Below are 16,141 nucleotides of genomic sequence, written 5' to 3' on the forward strand. Positions count from 1 at the left end.
TTCCAACAAAAAAATTCCTCCAAGAAGAATTAATGAAACGAAATCCTACGTTTCTCTTTTGCAATCTCTTCAAGTTTAATAGTAACTTCGATGCGATATTACTTTCTTTGGAATATTTTTATAAATACAGCAAAAATTAATATTTTTTACCTATATTCCCTAAATTAGAAATAATAGGTAACTTTTTACAGTATATAATATATAAAAAAAATAAAATTCTTTTATATTATTCTTTTATATTATTCTTTTATATTATTTATTTATACTATTATTCTACTTCACATATTATAAATTTATGAAATTTATAGAAAAAAAATATGCATTGTGGATGAATTGCTACAATTTGTGGTTGAACTTAAAAAAGAGATATTTTATGCATGTTTTAATATACATTCGTGGAATATTTTTAAAGAATCGATTCGAAAGTCTAAAATACAAAAATTGATATATAAAATTTTCAGTTAGATTTATTTATTAATTTTATTAAAATTACAAACAATTAAATTTTGCTTTAAATGAAGCAAAATAGAAATAAAATGAAATCTATTTCTATTAATTTGCTTTAATTGCTTCTAACTTAATAAATAATTTTTGTGTATCAATTTTTATATGTATTCTTATTTCTATCAATTTTTCAAATATGTATTATAAATACTCTATTTATAATACATTATACACTGCATTAAATTTCAGAAATATTGAGAATCATAAAATGTATCATTTTGTCCAGGAATACAAGAATGTATAAAATATGCATTTTATTTTTTTATGTAGAAATAATAATAAATAAAAAAATAATAAATAAAATATAATAATAATAATCATCAAACATAATAATCATAATAATAATAAATAAAGAAAATCAAATGAAAAAGTTTGAGGAATTTTTATGTATAAAAATATTACATAAAAATAATATTATGAACATATAAAATTTTTTTATTTTTCCTAAATGAAATCAAAATCAAACTACTACATACTGGAATAATAATACGAGACATAATATGTTATTTTGAAGAAAAATAAATTATAAACTGTATCTTACTAGAAAGGTTTCAAAGATTTTGATATATATAAGTATAATGTCAAATATAATAAAATAATCATAATTATATGAACAATTTATTGTTATTATTTTACAATATACAATTTCTGTATAATAAACTCATAATTATTATGATAGATAACATATCTTTATAATTTATTTTTAAAATCTTTGAAAAATTTTAATTATATTGCTATCGAGAATCTTATATATTTCTACCAATTTATTCTTTCACTTTCTCTTATTATAATAAAAAACACGAATATTTCAAATTTTCCTTAATATGAAATGTACGATTACTATAATATAATTTACTTTTCTATTTTTTTAAAACTCATAAAATAAATTGAAATAAACACTCGCTTTAATAAACTCACATGTAGTAAACTACTTTATTATACGATCGAAATAAAAAACGTTCATAAAACAGAAAATATAAATAAAGAAGTATTTTTTAAACAAAATTATCAATAATATATTAATAAAGACTGTTTCAATTGTCATAATATTTCAACCTGATATTTCAATCATTGTCAAAATTATCCGTACTATGTATAGATCGAAACCTTGGTATCAAGTTTCCATTCTGTCTCGTATTCGTAGCCTTCCCTCCTCCATAGGTTACGGATCATAAACCAATTCGAAATGGAGCCGGAGGGATGTTTAATCGATTCGCATGACGATTTTAGCCGGTAGGGTTAACTGTGCGCCACTAATTTAGACTGCAACTAGGTCTGTTTTGACTGCAGAATGGGAAACAAAGAGGCCACTGTTAAGTACGCCATGCATTGTGAACGTCGACCTAAATACTCCGATTTTCCCCCTCGGTAACGAGCCAAGGCTTAGTCCCGTTCGTATTTCGTTTTCACGAAAGTTAGGTGGTTTGTTCTCTGTGCTCTGTCCTCGTGGGCTGAGTTGCGAAAATTGTTTCTGCTGAATTGATCCGAAAAATTGCGGTGTAAGGCTAAGCTTGAGCCTTAATTAACTCTCCATCGTTGGTCGCAATGGTGGTTAATTGGTGAATGAATAATTAAGCGGTTTCTGAGAAATGCATTGAAGACTTGCCCTGTTCCTTGAAGTTTTAAGGGAAATTATTTTAGTTTAATGAAAATTTGAAATTTAATTTAATAATTAATAATTTTAATGAATAATCCCTAAGATGAATTTTTTTTTCTTTTAGAAGTGAGTACAGTATTACGATAATTTAAGAAAAAATAAGTTGTATTCAATTTTCAAACTAATATATATATATTTTTATTTTCCATAAAAATTATAATTATAACAATCTTATTATAATTGTATAAATGTAAAAATTTTTGTTTTATTATTATTTTGTTTTATTATAGTATTATATGAAAAATGAAAAAAATCAAAAAAATTCTTATTTTCTTGATATGGTTTTTACATTTTTCCATTACTATACTTCTTTTAACTTTTTTTAATTAAATAATAGAATAAATAATAAATAATAGAATATTCAATTTTTAATATATATTTTTCTTTATTTCCAATATTCAGATTTTTAATTTATAATTTTGTTTTATGTAGAAATATATATCCTTGGCTTCAAGAAAAAAGTTTATTAATTAACGTTATCATCTAATATTAATTTAATATTTCTGTGAAAAAAAGTAATTTATTAATAAATTAATAGAAAATTATGCTTAAATTATATAATATATCACGATAATAATAAGAAAATAATAGAAAATTTAAATTTTAGGAATGAACTAATTTACTATGATAATTTATTATGATAGCATTATTGTAGTGCCTCATCTATAAACCAAGATAATCTTTCTGATTTAATCAACGATTCATTAATGATAATGTAAATTCAGTAAACTATCTCATCCTAATACATATTTAATATAAATAAATTTCATGGAGTTGATTAAGCACTTTATTATTATAAACTATTCAGAATCCGAAATTTGATGTTATTTATCATATAAATTGATTATTCATAACTCTAATAATTTGCATTCATTAGTTAACCGAACAGCTTATTACACTCGAAATTTAAGGTAGATAAAAGTCTAAGTTCCGGAATATTTGATTGGTTTAAGCGGATACGGATCCTTTTGGTCCAAGAAGTTGCTAAAGTCATTCGATTTTCTGGGTCAGAGTTTCCAAACTACTTTTCAAAATGAACTTTACATCGTACTTTTAGTTTGACCTATACGATCTCCATGAAGATTTATAGACGAACTTCTCCAACTACAATCAAATCATTGATATTGCTTTCGTGAAGTTCTGTTCAATCTCGTGTACGATTTTTTCTTTTAGCGATGAGATATTATTTACTTTTATGAATGGAAATCATTTAAAAAAAAATATTAATTATGTGCAATCATATTTCTCGTTTTTTATAAAAGAGCAAAAATTCAAATATTCAAAATTAAAATTGCATTCTTGGAGATGTTTTTCATAAATTTGATAAATTAAAAAGAAAAATTATTTTCTTTTATTTTATTTTATTTTCTTATTTTATTTTTTTTTATTATTTTCTTAAATTATAAGATTTAGTTTTATATGAAATGATTAATCGACTTATTAGATTTTTTTATTTTTATTATTTTTTTATTATTTCATTTGTAATCGAAAAAAGAGTGTATAACTTTATGAAATTCTTTTTAATAATCATTTTTAATTAGTTTCTAATAATTATTATTATCCATTTTATTTCATTATGTTATGTTAAATAATTGAAACTGAAATTTCCAATTGTTATTAGATAAAGAATATTTATTTTTTAATAATTTTGATTCATTGTTATTTAAAATTTTGTAATAATAAATAACAATTGTTCAATTATTTTGAAAAAAACCCTTTTGTTTATTCTAGTAATAAAGATAATGTTTTATTTATTCTCTTTCTCTTATATTATTTCTCTTTTTCTTATTTAAATTAAATGCAACAAGTTGTATCCGCAGGGACAAGAACATTCTTTAATTAAGCTTTGTTTCTTTTTTCTGTTCTTTTTAGCAAGCTCCTGTTTTTTTCATGCAAATAACTTTCGGTTTTGCTATTTTGCTATTATAATGCGAACCAAATTCCTGAATAGTTTGAATTTATTATCCAGTTAAATAGCTGTGTATTTTTATTTTGTAAAAATAAATATTTCCTTATGAAGAATAAAGTTTTTAATAAAGTCAAACATTTGTTTATTAATTTATTTGTCAATATATCTTCTCTCTGTTTCATTTTTGTTATTCATTATATAAAAATTTAAATAACGATTATATTAGAATTATTTATATTGCATTATTCGAATATTCTGTTTTCGCGAATTAAATTAATAAAATATAAATTTATTTTCAAATTATTTTTTAAAACTCGATGTGATATAAAGAGTATTTATAACAATATATCCTATTTATTTTACGTACACATATTTCTATCTTTCCTGATACACATGCATTGAAAAATTTATTGTGTCATTAATAAAAATAAATTTACGTTTCTTTTATTGGTTTTAGATTCAGATTTAAAATAGAAAAGAATCTAATATTCTCGAAACTAATAATTTTTAGATCCATGTTTATTAAGATTTTTTTGCCTGAAGTTCAATAATAACTTTTATAAATGTTTTATATAAAATAAATTTAAATCTCTTTCTTAAGTAAATTATATATATGCATTTATATATATTTATATATGTATGCAATTATATATATGCAATATAATTTAATCAATATTACAAGTAACTAATACAAACCATAATCACAATACACAATTTTTAAATTAATCGAACATCATTCATTTATTATAAAGAAAATAGTTGAATTGAAATTTATAAATAATAATATTAAATTGTTTAATTTTTCTTTTATTGAAAAAATTTCGAAAAAGTTTAATAACAAAACGGATAAGATTTGAAGATATGACGTAACCGAAAGGATTAAAAATTTCTATTTCGATAAAATTTATTGATAAAATAACAATTTTCCTATACGAATTACACGCGAATTTCTTAGTTCCGAATTTAGTGGAAAAAAAATCATCGAGAGGCGTGGAACGATCGAGTGACGTATTGTTTCGTAAACTCGTAACTTGTATACATTTTTATGCACAAGGTGTAATGTGTATTTTTCAGAAAACTCGGAGTGAATTATAACTTTATATCGTAAAAGCGCTCGAGAGTTTTAAAGGGAATACGTGTAAGCTTAAAAGAGCAATTGAAAATATTCCGTTGCATAACAAGCATGTATAAATATGTCAATGTAAATTGTGGAAGAAAATAAGAATAAAATAGACATGGACTTGTAACTTTTTATAACTAAAGTTTCAAGAATATATATTTATGTTGGATTATTCACAATTTTTTTTATTTTTAACTATGTTTTTCGTTTGGAAATTTTTAAGTAAGAATAGATATTTGTTAGTCTGTGCGCGTATTTTATTTAATATTTATTTGATAAAATATATCATAGAATTTAAAAGATGAAAATTGTACAGTTTCTTTATGAATAAATGATGAGTTTATTTTAAAACTACATCAAATAAATCTTTATATCTGTTATAATATTTTGATTTCTATAAGTTATTGATTTGTTCATAAATCAGATATATTCAGAACAAAAGAAATAATAAAGTAATGAAATAATTTACGTTTATATTCTGCATTAAATTATTCCAAAAATTCTTTTCATTATTTGCACATATAATAATCATGATTTTGAATGAGAAATATATTGTCTTCTGAAATCATAATATTAATATAATTAGAAAATTAATAAGTTATATATTGATTAGATTATAGATTCCTATTAAATAGAATAATCAGATAATTTAATAATGATATCTCCATAAAAAAATTTTTTCAATTCACATTAAATTAAAAGCTTTTTCAAATACCTAACTATAATAATAATCTAACAAAATTATTTTAAAAAAGAAGAAAAAAGAAGAAATATTTTAGGGAAATGGAATTCTGATACTAAGATATTTTGAACATAAGATATATAAAATTTTATAAATAATAAAATATCACAATACGTAAGTGAGATTCATTATTTTAGAAAAATATATCTATATATTTAGTATAATATAATAAGAAAAAAAAAAAATGAAAAAAACTTTTGACAACCAAATATTTCTATTGAATTAAATTATAAAAGTTTAAATTATATAAATTTCGTTATATTAACAAAGAAATATATATTTTATTTATAAATAAAATTAAAAATAATAAAAAAATAAATAATAAAATTGTGTTCAATTCGACAAACAAGGCAATAAACAAGATAATCATATACAAACCAATATATTAATTAATACAATTTTATACATTAATGCAATACAGTAACAATAATAATAATATAGAATAAATTATGTTCAGTTATAACACAACTGTAATGTACATTTTGCATAAATTCTACTTAATAATCTATTTGCATTGAATACAAGCAAGATTCAGAAACTAAGTCAATTTTAGATGAAAAGCAACACCTCGACGTAACCAATTATCGTGTTCCTCTCTAAGACATCCAACTGGAAGCGAGCAAATTAATGCATCCCTTTGCGAATTCGCATAAACTGGAATATTAACGATATCTTTTACGTCGTTTCCTAAATGATAATCTCTTGCTTTATCCTCGGTATAATTTTCAGGTAAGAAGGCAATTTGGCAAGTCGGCGCAGTTGCAATGGAAGCTGCGTTTGCGTCTAAATCCTTCAAAGTGCCATCTTCTATTACAGCTCCTGAATATAAAATATTTTCTTTTATTAAGTAAGTTTTGTATCATTGAATTTTTTTTGTTTAATTTCAATGTCTACGCGTAATATTATAAATTATTATTTAAATTAATATATATTTTAGAAAATGTATATTTTATTTTTGAATTATATTAATAATAAAATGAATTATATATAATAATATATACTGTATTATACTGTATTATTATTGACGGAACATTAACTATAAATAAATATGTTAACAATGAGAATTATAATAGTAATTGTGTGATATAAGCAAACTTTTTTATTATAAAAAAAAAGGGGGATTTTTTAAAAATATTCAAAAGGAAGATAGAAAAGAAAGAGACAGAATATGGAAAAAAAGAAAAACAGATGTATAGAGAAAATTTGACACAAACTGGTCAGCAATTAATAATCAGATCAAAATGAAATTTTACAGAAAATGAAAACAAAGTTAGTGAAAATGAATATAAAATAAAAATTATTGAAATAGAGTTAAAGAAAATTCGTGCTTGACTTGATCATGAAATATGATCCCGAATTACAAGAAATCCTCGAAGATATTTATTAAGAAATATAACGTAATATCACTTCTATAATTCTATAGCCGATATACTATGTATTTGATTATTTAATTTTCTTTTAATTTAATTTGACAGATCTCTCTGGAATATTTAGATTATTTTTTTTTTTAAATTAATCGAATGAAATTACCAGATATTAAAAGTCCCTCGATGACCAATGATATCTTCCAATCGTTGTTCCTGTCATTTTCGAACCAGTTCACACAAAGACGAAGATTCTCCATAGGCTGTCGCGTTTCACGTGCAGTGTGTTGTTTAAGAACAGTCAAAAATGCACGCGGTCTTGCTAATCGCGATATATCGACGACAGGTAAAAATTCGGACAAGAATCCTTCCAAAGCTTGATGCCTAAGTAACAAGCCTTTAACGAAAGGCAAAATCTCGTTTGGACCATACTTCCAGTTTTCCATCCAATGCTTGGGAGTCTGGAAATTGAAGATGCTAACTGGCGCTTGATTCTCTAACTTTAACCCAGTTAAAGTAAGGGTTACTGTAAACGAGGATAGTTTCCAAGTTGATACTAAGAATGGATTATAAGCGACACACGTTTATACAGTTAACTTACAGCAAAATTAACTTCTGAATCTATCTGATTTAAAATAAATTATAATTATAATTAATATAAAATCTAAAAAATAAATGATCAAAATATATTTGATTATTTTGTTATTGGATATAATAATTATAATAATTTTGAGGTGAAGATAATGTATTTATGTATGAAAAAATATTTTAAATAATTGTTAGAAAGGATGATTAAGTTTATAATTTTACCTTGGTATCCTCGAAACGTGTGGATTCCATGTCAACACGAATAAGATTCAATGTTTTCTTGGTCAAATTCATTTCATCGATAAAAAAATTTTTCAATGGATTTTTATTCTTCTTCTCTTGTTCCACTTTCGATGACCCAAATATCGAACCATTGCGATCAATCAATTCTTTCAAATCTCTTTGAATTTTCATTTCCATTTTCTTGCTATTCTTCTCGTCGTTACCAGACACTTTGATTAAAACACCTATCGATAATTTTATGAAAATTTATCTGAATTCTCTGATCCTTTGATCTTTCATTACTAATAAAGGGTTTAATACAAAAGAGAATAATGCTATAATGACAGCGTTAAAAGACATTAAAGCTTTTATGAAAAATAATGTTTCAAAGAAATTAGAATTAATTAATATAATTAGAATTTTTAAACTTATTACTATAAAGATAATGTATTTCGAAAAATGTTTTCTTATTTTATTTTCTTTTTTCTTTGTTCAAATTTAAAAATTGAATTAAAAAAGAAGCTTTAATAAAAATTGTTTTTATTGGAAGATATTTCATATAATTATTTTACTTGACAAAACACACATTTTTTATACATTTTATTTACATATTTTATAAATAATTTGAAAATGATAAATTATAAATTTTATTTATAATATATATATAATCTACTAATGAAATAAATAATAAATAACATAGAAATTATATTTTTTAATTTTATCATTGTTCATGAAACGACTGTGTTTATGTGCAGCAACTATAAATATTAGACAAGAATTTCATGATGTAACTCTCTCTTGCACAGAAATTAAAATAAGGAAAAACAATCATTTATACGTGTAATTGTAATAGAATTTTCGCAACGTAGTTATAAATGAAGAAATAATAAACAAGAGATGTTGAGATTAATAAAAATCTTATTTTTTGACATTTTGTATTATAATAGTCTTTTTCCTTTTTCAATTATCAATCATATATCTTGCACATATGTTCGAAACCACATCAAAAATCAAAAGAAGTTCCTGATGGCGGATATTGATTTTCGATAGATGGAAAAAACAATAGCAAAAAGATGAAAAATGTAATAAAATCCAAAACATATTGGTTAAATAATACTTTTATCAAACGCAATGCAAAAGGAAATCTATTTTTCATTTTTCTGGAAAAAACTCATAAATAAGAAATTCCCATAATATTGCGTCTCGAAGATTTGTGATTTTTGATTATCGATATTTTATTGACATCTTATTAATAATTTTCGATATATCGATAATATCGTTAAAATATCATTAAAAATTATAAAAGATAAAAGATTAGAATTTCTACTTTTTTTAATTATTATTAAGACACGTGAAAATGTTACCTATGTAATAAATTACAAAAAAAATAAATAAATATTTGATTGAAAAAATTATATTATAGTAACTTTTAATTAATTAAATCACTTTTATTAGTGTCATTAATACTTCGAATGTATTCAAAAAATCAATGAACTATTATTCACGCATAAACAATATTAAATTAACAATAACAAATTTATAATATTGTTATAATATTGTTAATAAAATTTATAATATTGTTAATAAATTAACAATAATAAATTTTAATAAAATAAAAATTATATTTATTTTCATCCATTATCGATTCATTTCAATGATTATTATCAATATTTATTAAATATTAAATTAAACGAACCTTTTAAATGCAACAATGCCGCCTCAGCCGCGGTCCTCTCCCAAGCTCTGTGCGCATTCGCGGGTAATCCAAAGCGCTCCTTAGGCGAGTCGTTATCCGAAACGTGTTCCAAAGCTTTGACCACGTCCTCGAATGAATTGTTAGCCACTCTGAGAACACCTGCCAACTTCCTGCGTCCTTCGAACACCTCGGACGACCAGACATCTCGAACGATCGAGCACAGAGCCCCCATATCGTAATCGTCCTGAAGACGACCCCCATAAATGGCCACGTCCAATAATCCTCTTCCAGTCTGCCAATTTCCATCCTTGTCTTTCTCACTCCTCTTGTCCTCCATCTTCCTCACAACCAATTCGTAAGCAGCTTCGAGATCCGACTCGTTCCACTCGTACGATCTGATCCAACCCTGGGGTACGAACTTTCGCCGTTCCTGAAGGGTGGCGTGCAACCAAGATAGCAAAAGGCTGCCAGGTACGTTCATGGCATCTTCGTGCTTTTGATGGAGTTGGTAGAGGGAACGTTTCACGTTCCTTTTCACACCCTCGGGTGGTTCGTAAGCGAGCTTCAAGCAGAGACCAGCGAGACTTGGGTAGAATCCCATGCATTCCTCGGTGGTTAACCAGATCCTCGTTGCGGGATTCTTGTTGGCCGTGCACATGGGCGATCTAAGGAGGCTCTCTAATCGGGGAAGCCAGTTGAGGGCGAGATGCAGGTTGCTGAGGAGGATCCAGTTCCCGTTTCTGTTTGGTTACAAACAATGTTAATTCGTTTCACTTCGTTTTTTATTTTCTTTTATTTGATTCATATTTGTCGTGAAAAATAATTTTCATTCCGTTTTTTGTGTTAAATTTTCAAAAAATCTAATCTTAAATTCAAATAGAGCCTATAAATTTTTTTATTATATAATAATAATTTTTAAATTAATATTGAACAATCTTATCTACTTTCCAAATTATCCAACAATTTAATGTTAAATTATTTATTATAAAAAAAAATACTTTTCATATTTATGAGATATTTCATATTTATGAGAAAGAGTCTAAGTAAAAATTAATCTTTTTTCTTATACTTTTCTTTATTAAGTGTTTAAATAAGCATTGACTATTTTAATATTAGTGCAATTCTGTATACAAAATATGAAAATATTGAAAGAGAAATTGTTATAAAACAAAATCAAAATAATATAAAAAAACAAGGAAAAAAAAATATAAAAGAATATAGTAACAAAGAAAAAAATTAAATATAATAGACAAGAAAAATAAGTTTGAAGCTTGATAATTTTTTCATAATGCATACATCATTAGAGAATTATTCCTCTTATCTAAATATTATTAAAATATATAATAAAACAAAGATTATAGTTAATTTAATACGATATGATGCACCATTGAAAAGATCCTTCAAGTCAGAATTCATTTTATACCTCTGGTATGGTATAATTCGTGAGAATAATGAGACTAGTACTGTACATTTACATAGAAATTCCTTATGCTCTATTAAGACTCAAAGGCATTGTTCCACGTTTGTTGATGAAAATTGGATCCGGCGGTTATAAGCTGAGTAGGATCTTCTGACTAGGATTATGACATAAATTTATTATACATAATTGTGAATTAAAATGGAAAATTTTCAGAACTGTTAGAATATTACTATAAACATTTGATTATAATATTTAAATTAAAAATAAAAGTTTAATTTGGTGGGATAAAATTAAAATCTTAAGAAAATACAGAAAGTTTATAAAAAAAAACAAAAATAATTTTTTAGACAATTAATTTTTAATTTAGAATGGCCATCAATTTATATTGAGATATATTATTATAAATATATTTACATTATTCTCATATATATAACTAATCATTTAAAAAAATCTGATCAAAAGATTTATGTTATGTTATTGTTATTTGAATATTTTTAAAATTTAATAGCAATGAATATCAATTTATATCATTAATATTTTGAAATAATAAAATAAATTATATGTTAAGCAATAAAAAGATTGTTAAAAATTTTGTATCTATATAATTTATCTCACGAAAGTGAAATATTAATATTAAAAGAATATCAGTTAATTTATAAATTTTTAATTCATTATCGATTGTTATAAATTATATTAACTTTTCAGCATATTTTCTATATTTATGCACAACAACAAGGCTTTAAATATTAAATAGAAATTTTTACCATAAACATAATTTAAAATATGATTAATCAATATTTTAAACATTTTAAATTATTGATATAAAATAACTACAGAATTGTGGCTATTAATTATCATTGTTAAACGTAGAATTAATTCATAGAAATAAATTTAAATAATATTTCCATAAAAATGATGTATTACCGACAAGCATTCTCCAATGCAAGTTCAGCTTGGACAACTTGACCCTGTCCCAGGGACACCTCGACAAATCCTGTGGTGGATGCGACACGATTATTCGCTAATGCCCTCAACTCAGAACCAGGATCAGCTCCTGGTGACAAAAGTAGCAACACAGGATATGTGGTTTCGTGTTCGGCTACTTTCCTCAGTGACCAATGTGGTGGCGCTAAATCCTTCACCCCTTAAAAAAACAAAATAAAAAAAGTGGGTTAGTATTTTTAACAGCACGAGCAATAATCGATTTTTTATAACAACGAGAAAGAAATAATTGATATTTTTTATCAAATATAATATATAACTAATAAATTTATAAATAAATCGAAATTTGTTTTTTTTTGTTTTTTAAAAGTTTTTGTTTTTAAAAGAATAGTTTAAAATTCAATTTTTATTGATGATTTTGATACTTGTATATGCTTAATCATTTCGATTATATTAATATTCAATTATATTAATATTAATATTAAAATATCTAAATTAAATTACCTAATACTTCCGCAGCCAATTTCGATAACGCTGTATGCAAATAATCCGGGCGAAGGGTTTTGATAATTAAAATCTTTTGGAACGTGGTTAAATTTCTTTCAGCGTAGATATTACTGACGTCCTTTAACCACGATGGCGTCATTCTCGCCGTTATCTATGAGAGATAAGACGTGAAATTATTCTTTTATAAAAACTGAAAATAATATAAAAGTAAAATATCCATTACGCGAACTATAAATTTTTCGAACATAGATTTTTCTTAGATGAATATGATTTATATTTTTTTTAGAAAAATAATTACATCGAAATTGAGATAACAGTAAAGAACAGTTTTTATTATAAAGTTTTTATTATAAAATTAGCTTCCAAGTTAGAATATTTTTTAATATACATAATATTTAATATAAAAGACTGGGATTAATTTTTCATCTTATCTTATTTTGTTTTTTTAATATCGATAATTATAAATTTCTCAATATTATATTACTTTCAATTTCATAATTTATCATATTTTAACTGTTTTATTATTAATTTCTTAAGTATTTTCTAACTTCAATAATTAACACATTATATACATACGAATGTAACAACGTATGATCAAAGATCAAGTTAAACTTTATTTCCATTGTTAGAGATAATGCGTGATTAGAATAACAGAATGTTCGGATATTAGGATATTCGGATAATAAGAGGTTCTTACTATACTATACTATAATTCAAAAGTGGATTCATTAGAAACTTACTTGCGGAAATGCTAAAGCTAAAGTTCGAACCGATAGACGACGTTCCTCGGGTACCCAATCAGGTACTTTGTAATCGGAATCTTCATCGCCGTTTAATGGAATTTCTCCTAACAAGAAATTTCTCTCAACGTCTGGTACGGAATTTAATGAAAGCGCCAATTGTAATGCGACTGGCAATCGATGTTCCCTATACACGGCTTTGGAGCAATAATGGAGGGACAATTGTATTAACCTGTAATGAAAATTTTTATACTATGTAATTAAATAACAATTAAATAATCATTATATAATTATAATTATTTTATAATTACTTATATTTTATATTTTATATATTTATTAATTATATATTTTATTATTATATATTTTTTATTTTATATTTTATATATATATATATAATTTTATTAATTTTGTGAAGAATCCATACGTGTATTTAGCTTTTTTTTTAATTCAAAAAGCACAATGAATATTAATATAAATAAATTAATAATTAGTTACGATAATATTAATGTCACGATAAATATTAATGTAAGTAAATTAATTATTGATCATTTAAAATATACAATATGAAACTATTGCGATCACCAATGTAAAATAACAAATTAAATTTATTTTTTCGTGTAAAAAAACGTGAGAAGGAATTAAATTTCGTTTCCTCATCAAAACTTTCATTCAAAAAATAGAGGAAACGATGCTATTAAATTTTTATCTCGTTTCAATATCTCAATTGATTATTAAGAGGAAGCCTATTATGCTTATCAATGAATGTGATTACTGACCTGTATATTTTTCTAATTTGATTAATAAGATCATATAAGAATAAAAAGTCGAAGAATAAATAACGAAGATAATAAATGAATTAAAAATTATTCTTTTTTTTACATAATGATATCTAGAAAAAAAAACAGAAAAAATAATAAATCGATATAAGTAAAAAAGAATTTTTTGTTAAGGGATATAATTTTATATTTTTAATAACTTTTCATTCATTGATCGAATATTTTTGGAATTGTAGTGATTTAAATTTTCCTTAATTTTATTAAGGTTTGATCAAATTTTAAAATAATTTATGAAATTTTAATATTTAATATCATAACAATCTTATAGTAATAGTATAGAACTTTAAATTGATTTAAAAATTATTTAAATTAAATATTATTTAAATATTTATTTAATCAATTCAATTGCAAATGAACTAATTACTTGATCTAAATTTAAAAAAAAATATCATGTAAATAATTTTTTGAACGTTTACTAACCGTTTTTCAACCAATATTTCTTGTTCTTTTTTATCTTGAGAGAGTATCGTTTTTCTGTAATCCTCCGCTTCCAAATAAATATCAGTGAAAGCTTCTGCAGAGAATACGTACAATGGATTCAATGCAGTTAGGCCTCTCACAGTTTTATACAAGTTTGCTGCGAATTTAGCCAATCTCTCATGCTCGTTGGCTCTTCTGTAAACAAGTTTATAAAACAAAAACTGAAATGAAAATTAAATTCATTACAAGCTTCCTCTCATAAATTTTTTTTCTAGACCTTGTTTTGCGACCAGTGAACATTTATAAAGAGAAATTACTTCATGAATTCAGAGATTTGAGAATTAAAAAAACTTTCACGTGAAATATGCTATGCATAAAATATTCCACAATGAAACCAGAAATTTCAAATTATTTAAAAAATGAATTATTTTTAATAAAATCTTGCGAATGATAACTTCAAAAATATTTTACGCGAAATTTAATAGCGAAAATATTTTGCCAAAAAAATAATTTAAATATGAAATATTATATATATACGATTAACTAACAAGTATAACAATTTTTTATCTCAAATTGATATTCAAAAATATTTTATGCTTGTAAATTTTCGTTATAAAATGTTTCATTATAAATAATTGCAAATAATTATTGATTGTAAAATTATTTTGTGACGTCTTTAAGAATCAAGACGCAATTTAATGATCATATCGTTTGTTTCATTGAAATTTTTTTTTTAATCATTTTACAAATATAATTTTTCCATGACTTTTAAAATATATATTATACATATTTCTTAACGAAGTTCCACCGACCTGGTAACGTCTTCCAAGCTTCGTCGACTTTCTTCAAGGGCCAGAGCTATTTCTTTAGCTTTCGATTGAGTGGCTTCCAAAGACGACAAAAGCCCTCCCTGGGATCCTTCAGACTCCTGAAGGAGGTCTTGACCTCTGGCGGTGGCCAGCTGCGCCAACAGATCCAATCTTGCTGTGTCTCGTTCTCCTGATAATTTTTCCTCGCGTTCCAATGCTTCTCTCCGTTGCGACGCAAGCTTCGGTGTCTCCTTCAACAGAACCTACCCCCTCCCCAAGGTTATAAAGTAATTAATCTTCAATTTCAATATTTTACTTTTCAACGAACTTTGAACGATCACCGTAAAATTTTCCAATCTTAATCTTTTTTCCAAGCATCATTCTCTCTCTCTCTCTCTCTTTCTCTATTTCTCTCTATTTTGTTATTCTAACTAATTTTTTTTTATTTTTAATATGATATGAAGAGAAATCCATCACGAGGATGTGGTAAGGGTAGAGAATATTAAATTTGTATATGATTTATAAATGGAAATATTCTATAAATAGAATGATTTTTAGATTATGTAATAAAATATATTTTACAAATATAATTATTATTTAGATAATTAAAATATACTTTACAAATATAGTTGTTATTTTTTTTATTTCGTATAATTTTATACATA

At 24.1% G+C, this 16,141-nt stretch overlaps 1 protein-coding gene across 1 annotated transcript in view; it reads right to left on the reverse strand.

Annotated features, from left to right (window-relative positions):
- Positions 1 to 6,300: 6,300 nt before the first annotated feature.
- LOC102671034 (cytoplasmic dynein 2 heavy chain 1) overlaps positions 6,301 to 16,141 on the reverse strand; it is a 44,544-nt gene continuing 34,703 nt past the window's right edge. Inside the window, exons 37-45 of the mRNA XM_006618824.2 lie at positions 15,480 to 15,739; positions 14,668 to 14,862; positions 13,412 to 13,643; positions 12,669 to 12,822; positions 12,147 to 12,366; positions 9,803 to 10,542; positions 8,107 to 8,351; positions 7,463 to 7,757; positions 6,301 to 6,751 (exon numbers count right to left, since the gene is read on the reverse strand). Coding sequence (XP_006618887.2) covers positions 6,471 to 6,751; positions 7,463 to 7,757; positions 8,107 to 8,351; positions 9,803 to 10,542; positions 12,147 to 12,366; positions 12,669 to 12,822; positions 13,412 to 13,643; positions 14,668 to 14,862; positions 15,480 to 15,739 — 2,622 coding nt within the window. The 3' untranslated portion in view covers positions 6,301 to 6,470. The remainder of the gene's footprint in view (positions 6,752 to 7,462; positions 7,758 to 8,106; positions 8,352 to 9,802; positions 10,543 to 12,146; positions 12,367 to 12,668; positions 12,823 to 13,411; positions 13,644 to 14,667; positions 14,863 to 15,479; positions 15,740 to 16,141) is intronic.

Source organism: Apis dorsata, unplaced genomic scaffold (assembly GCF_000469605.1).
Source record: "Apis dorsata unplaced genomic scaffold, Apis dorsata 1.3 scaffold_376, whole genome shotgun sequence".
Classification (NCBI taxonomy): Eukaryota; Metazoa; Arthropoda; class Insecta; order Hymenoptera; family Apidae; genus Apis; species Apis dorsata.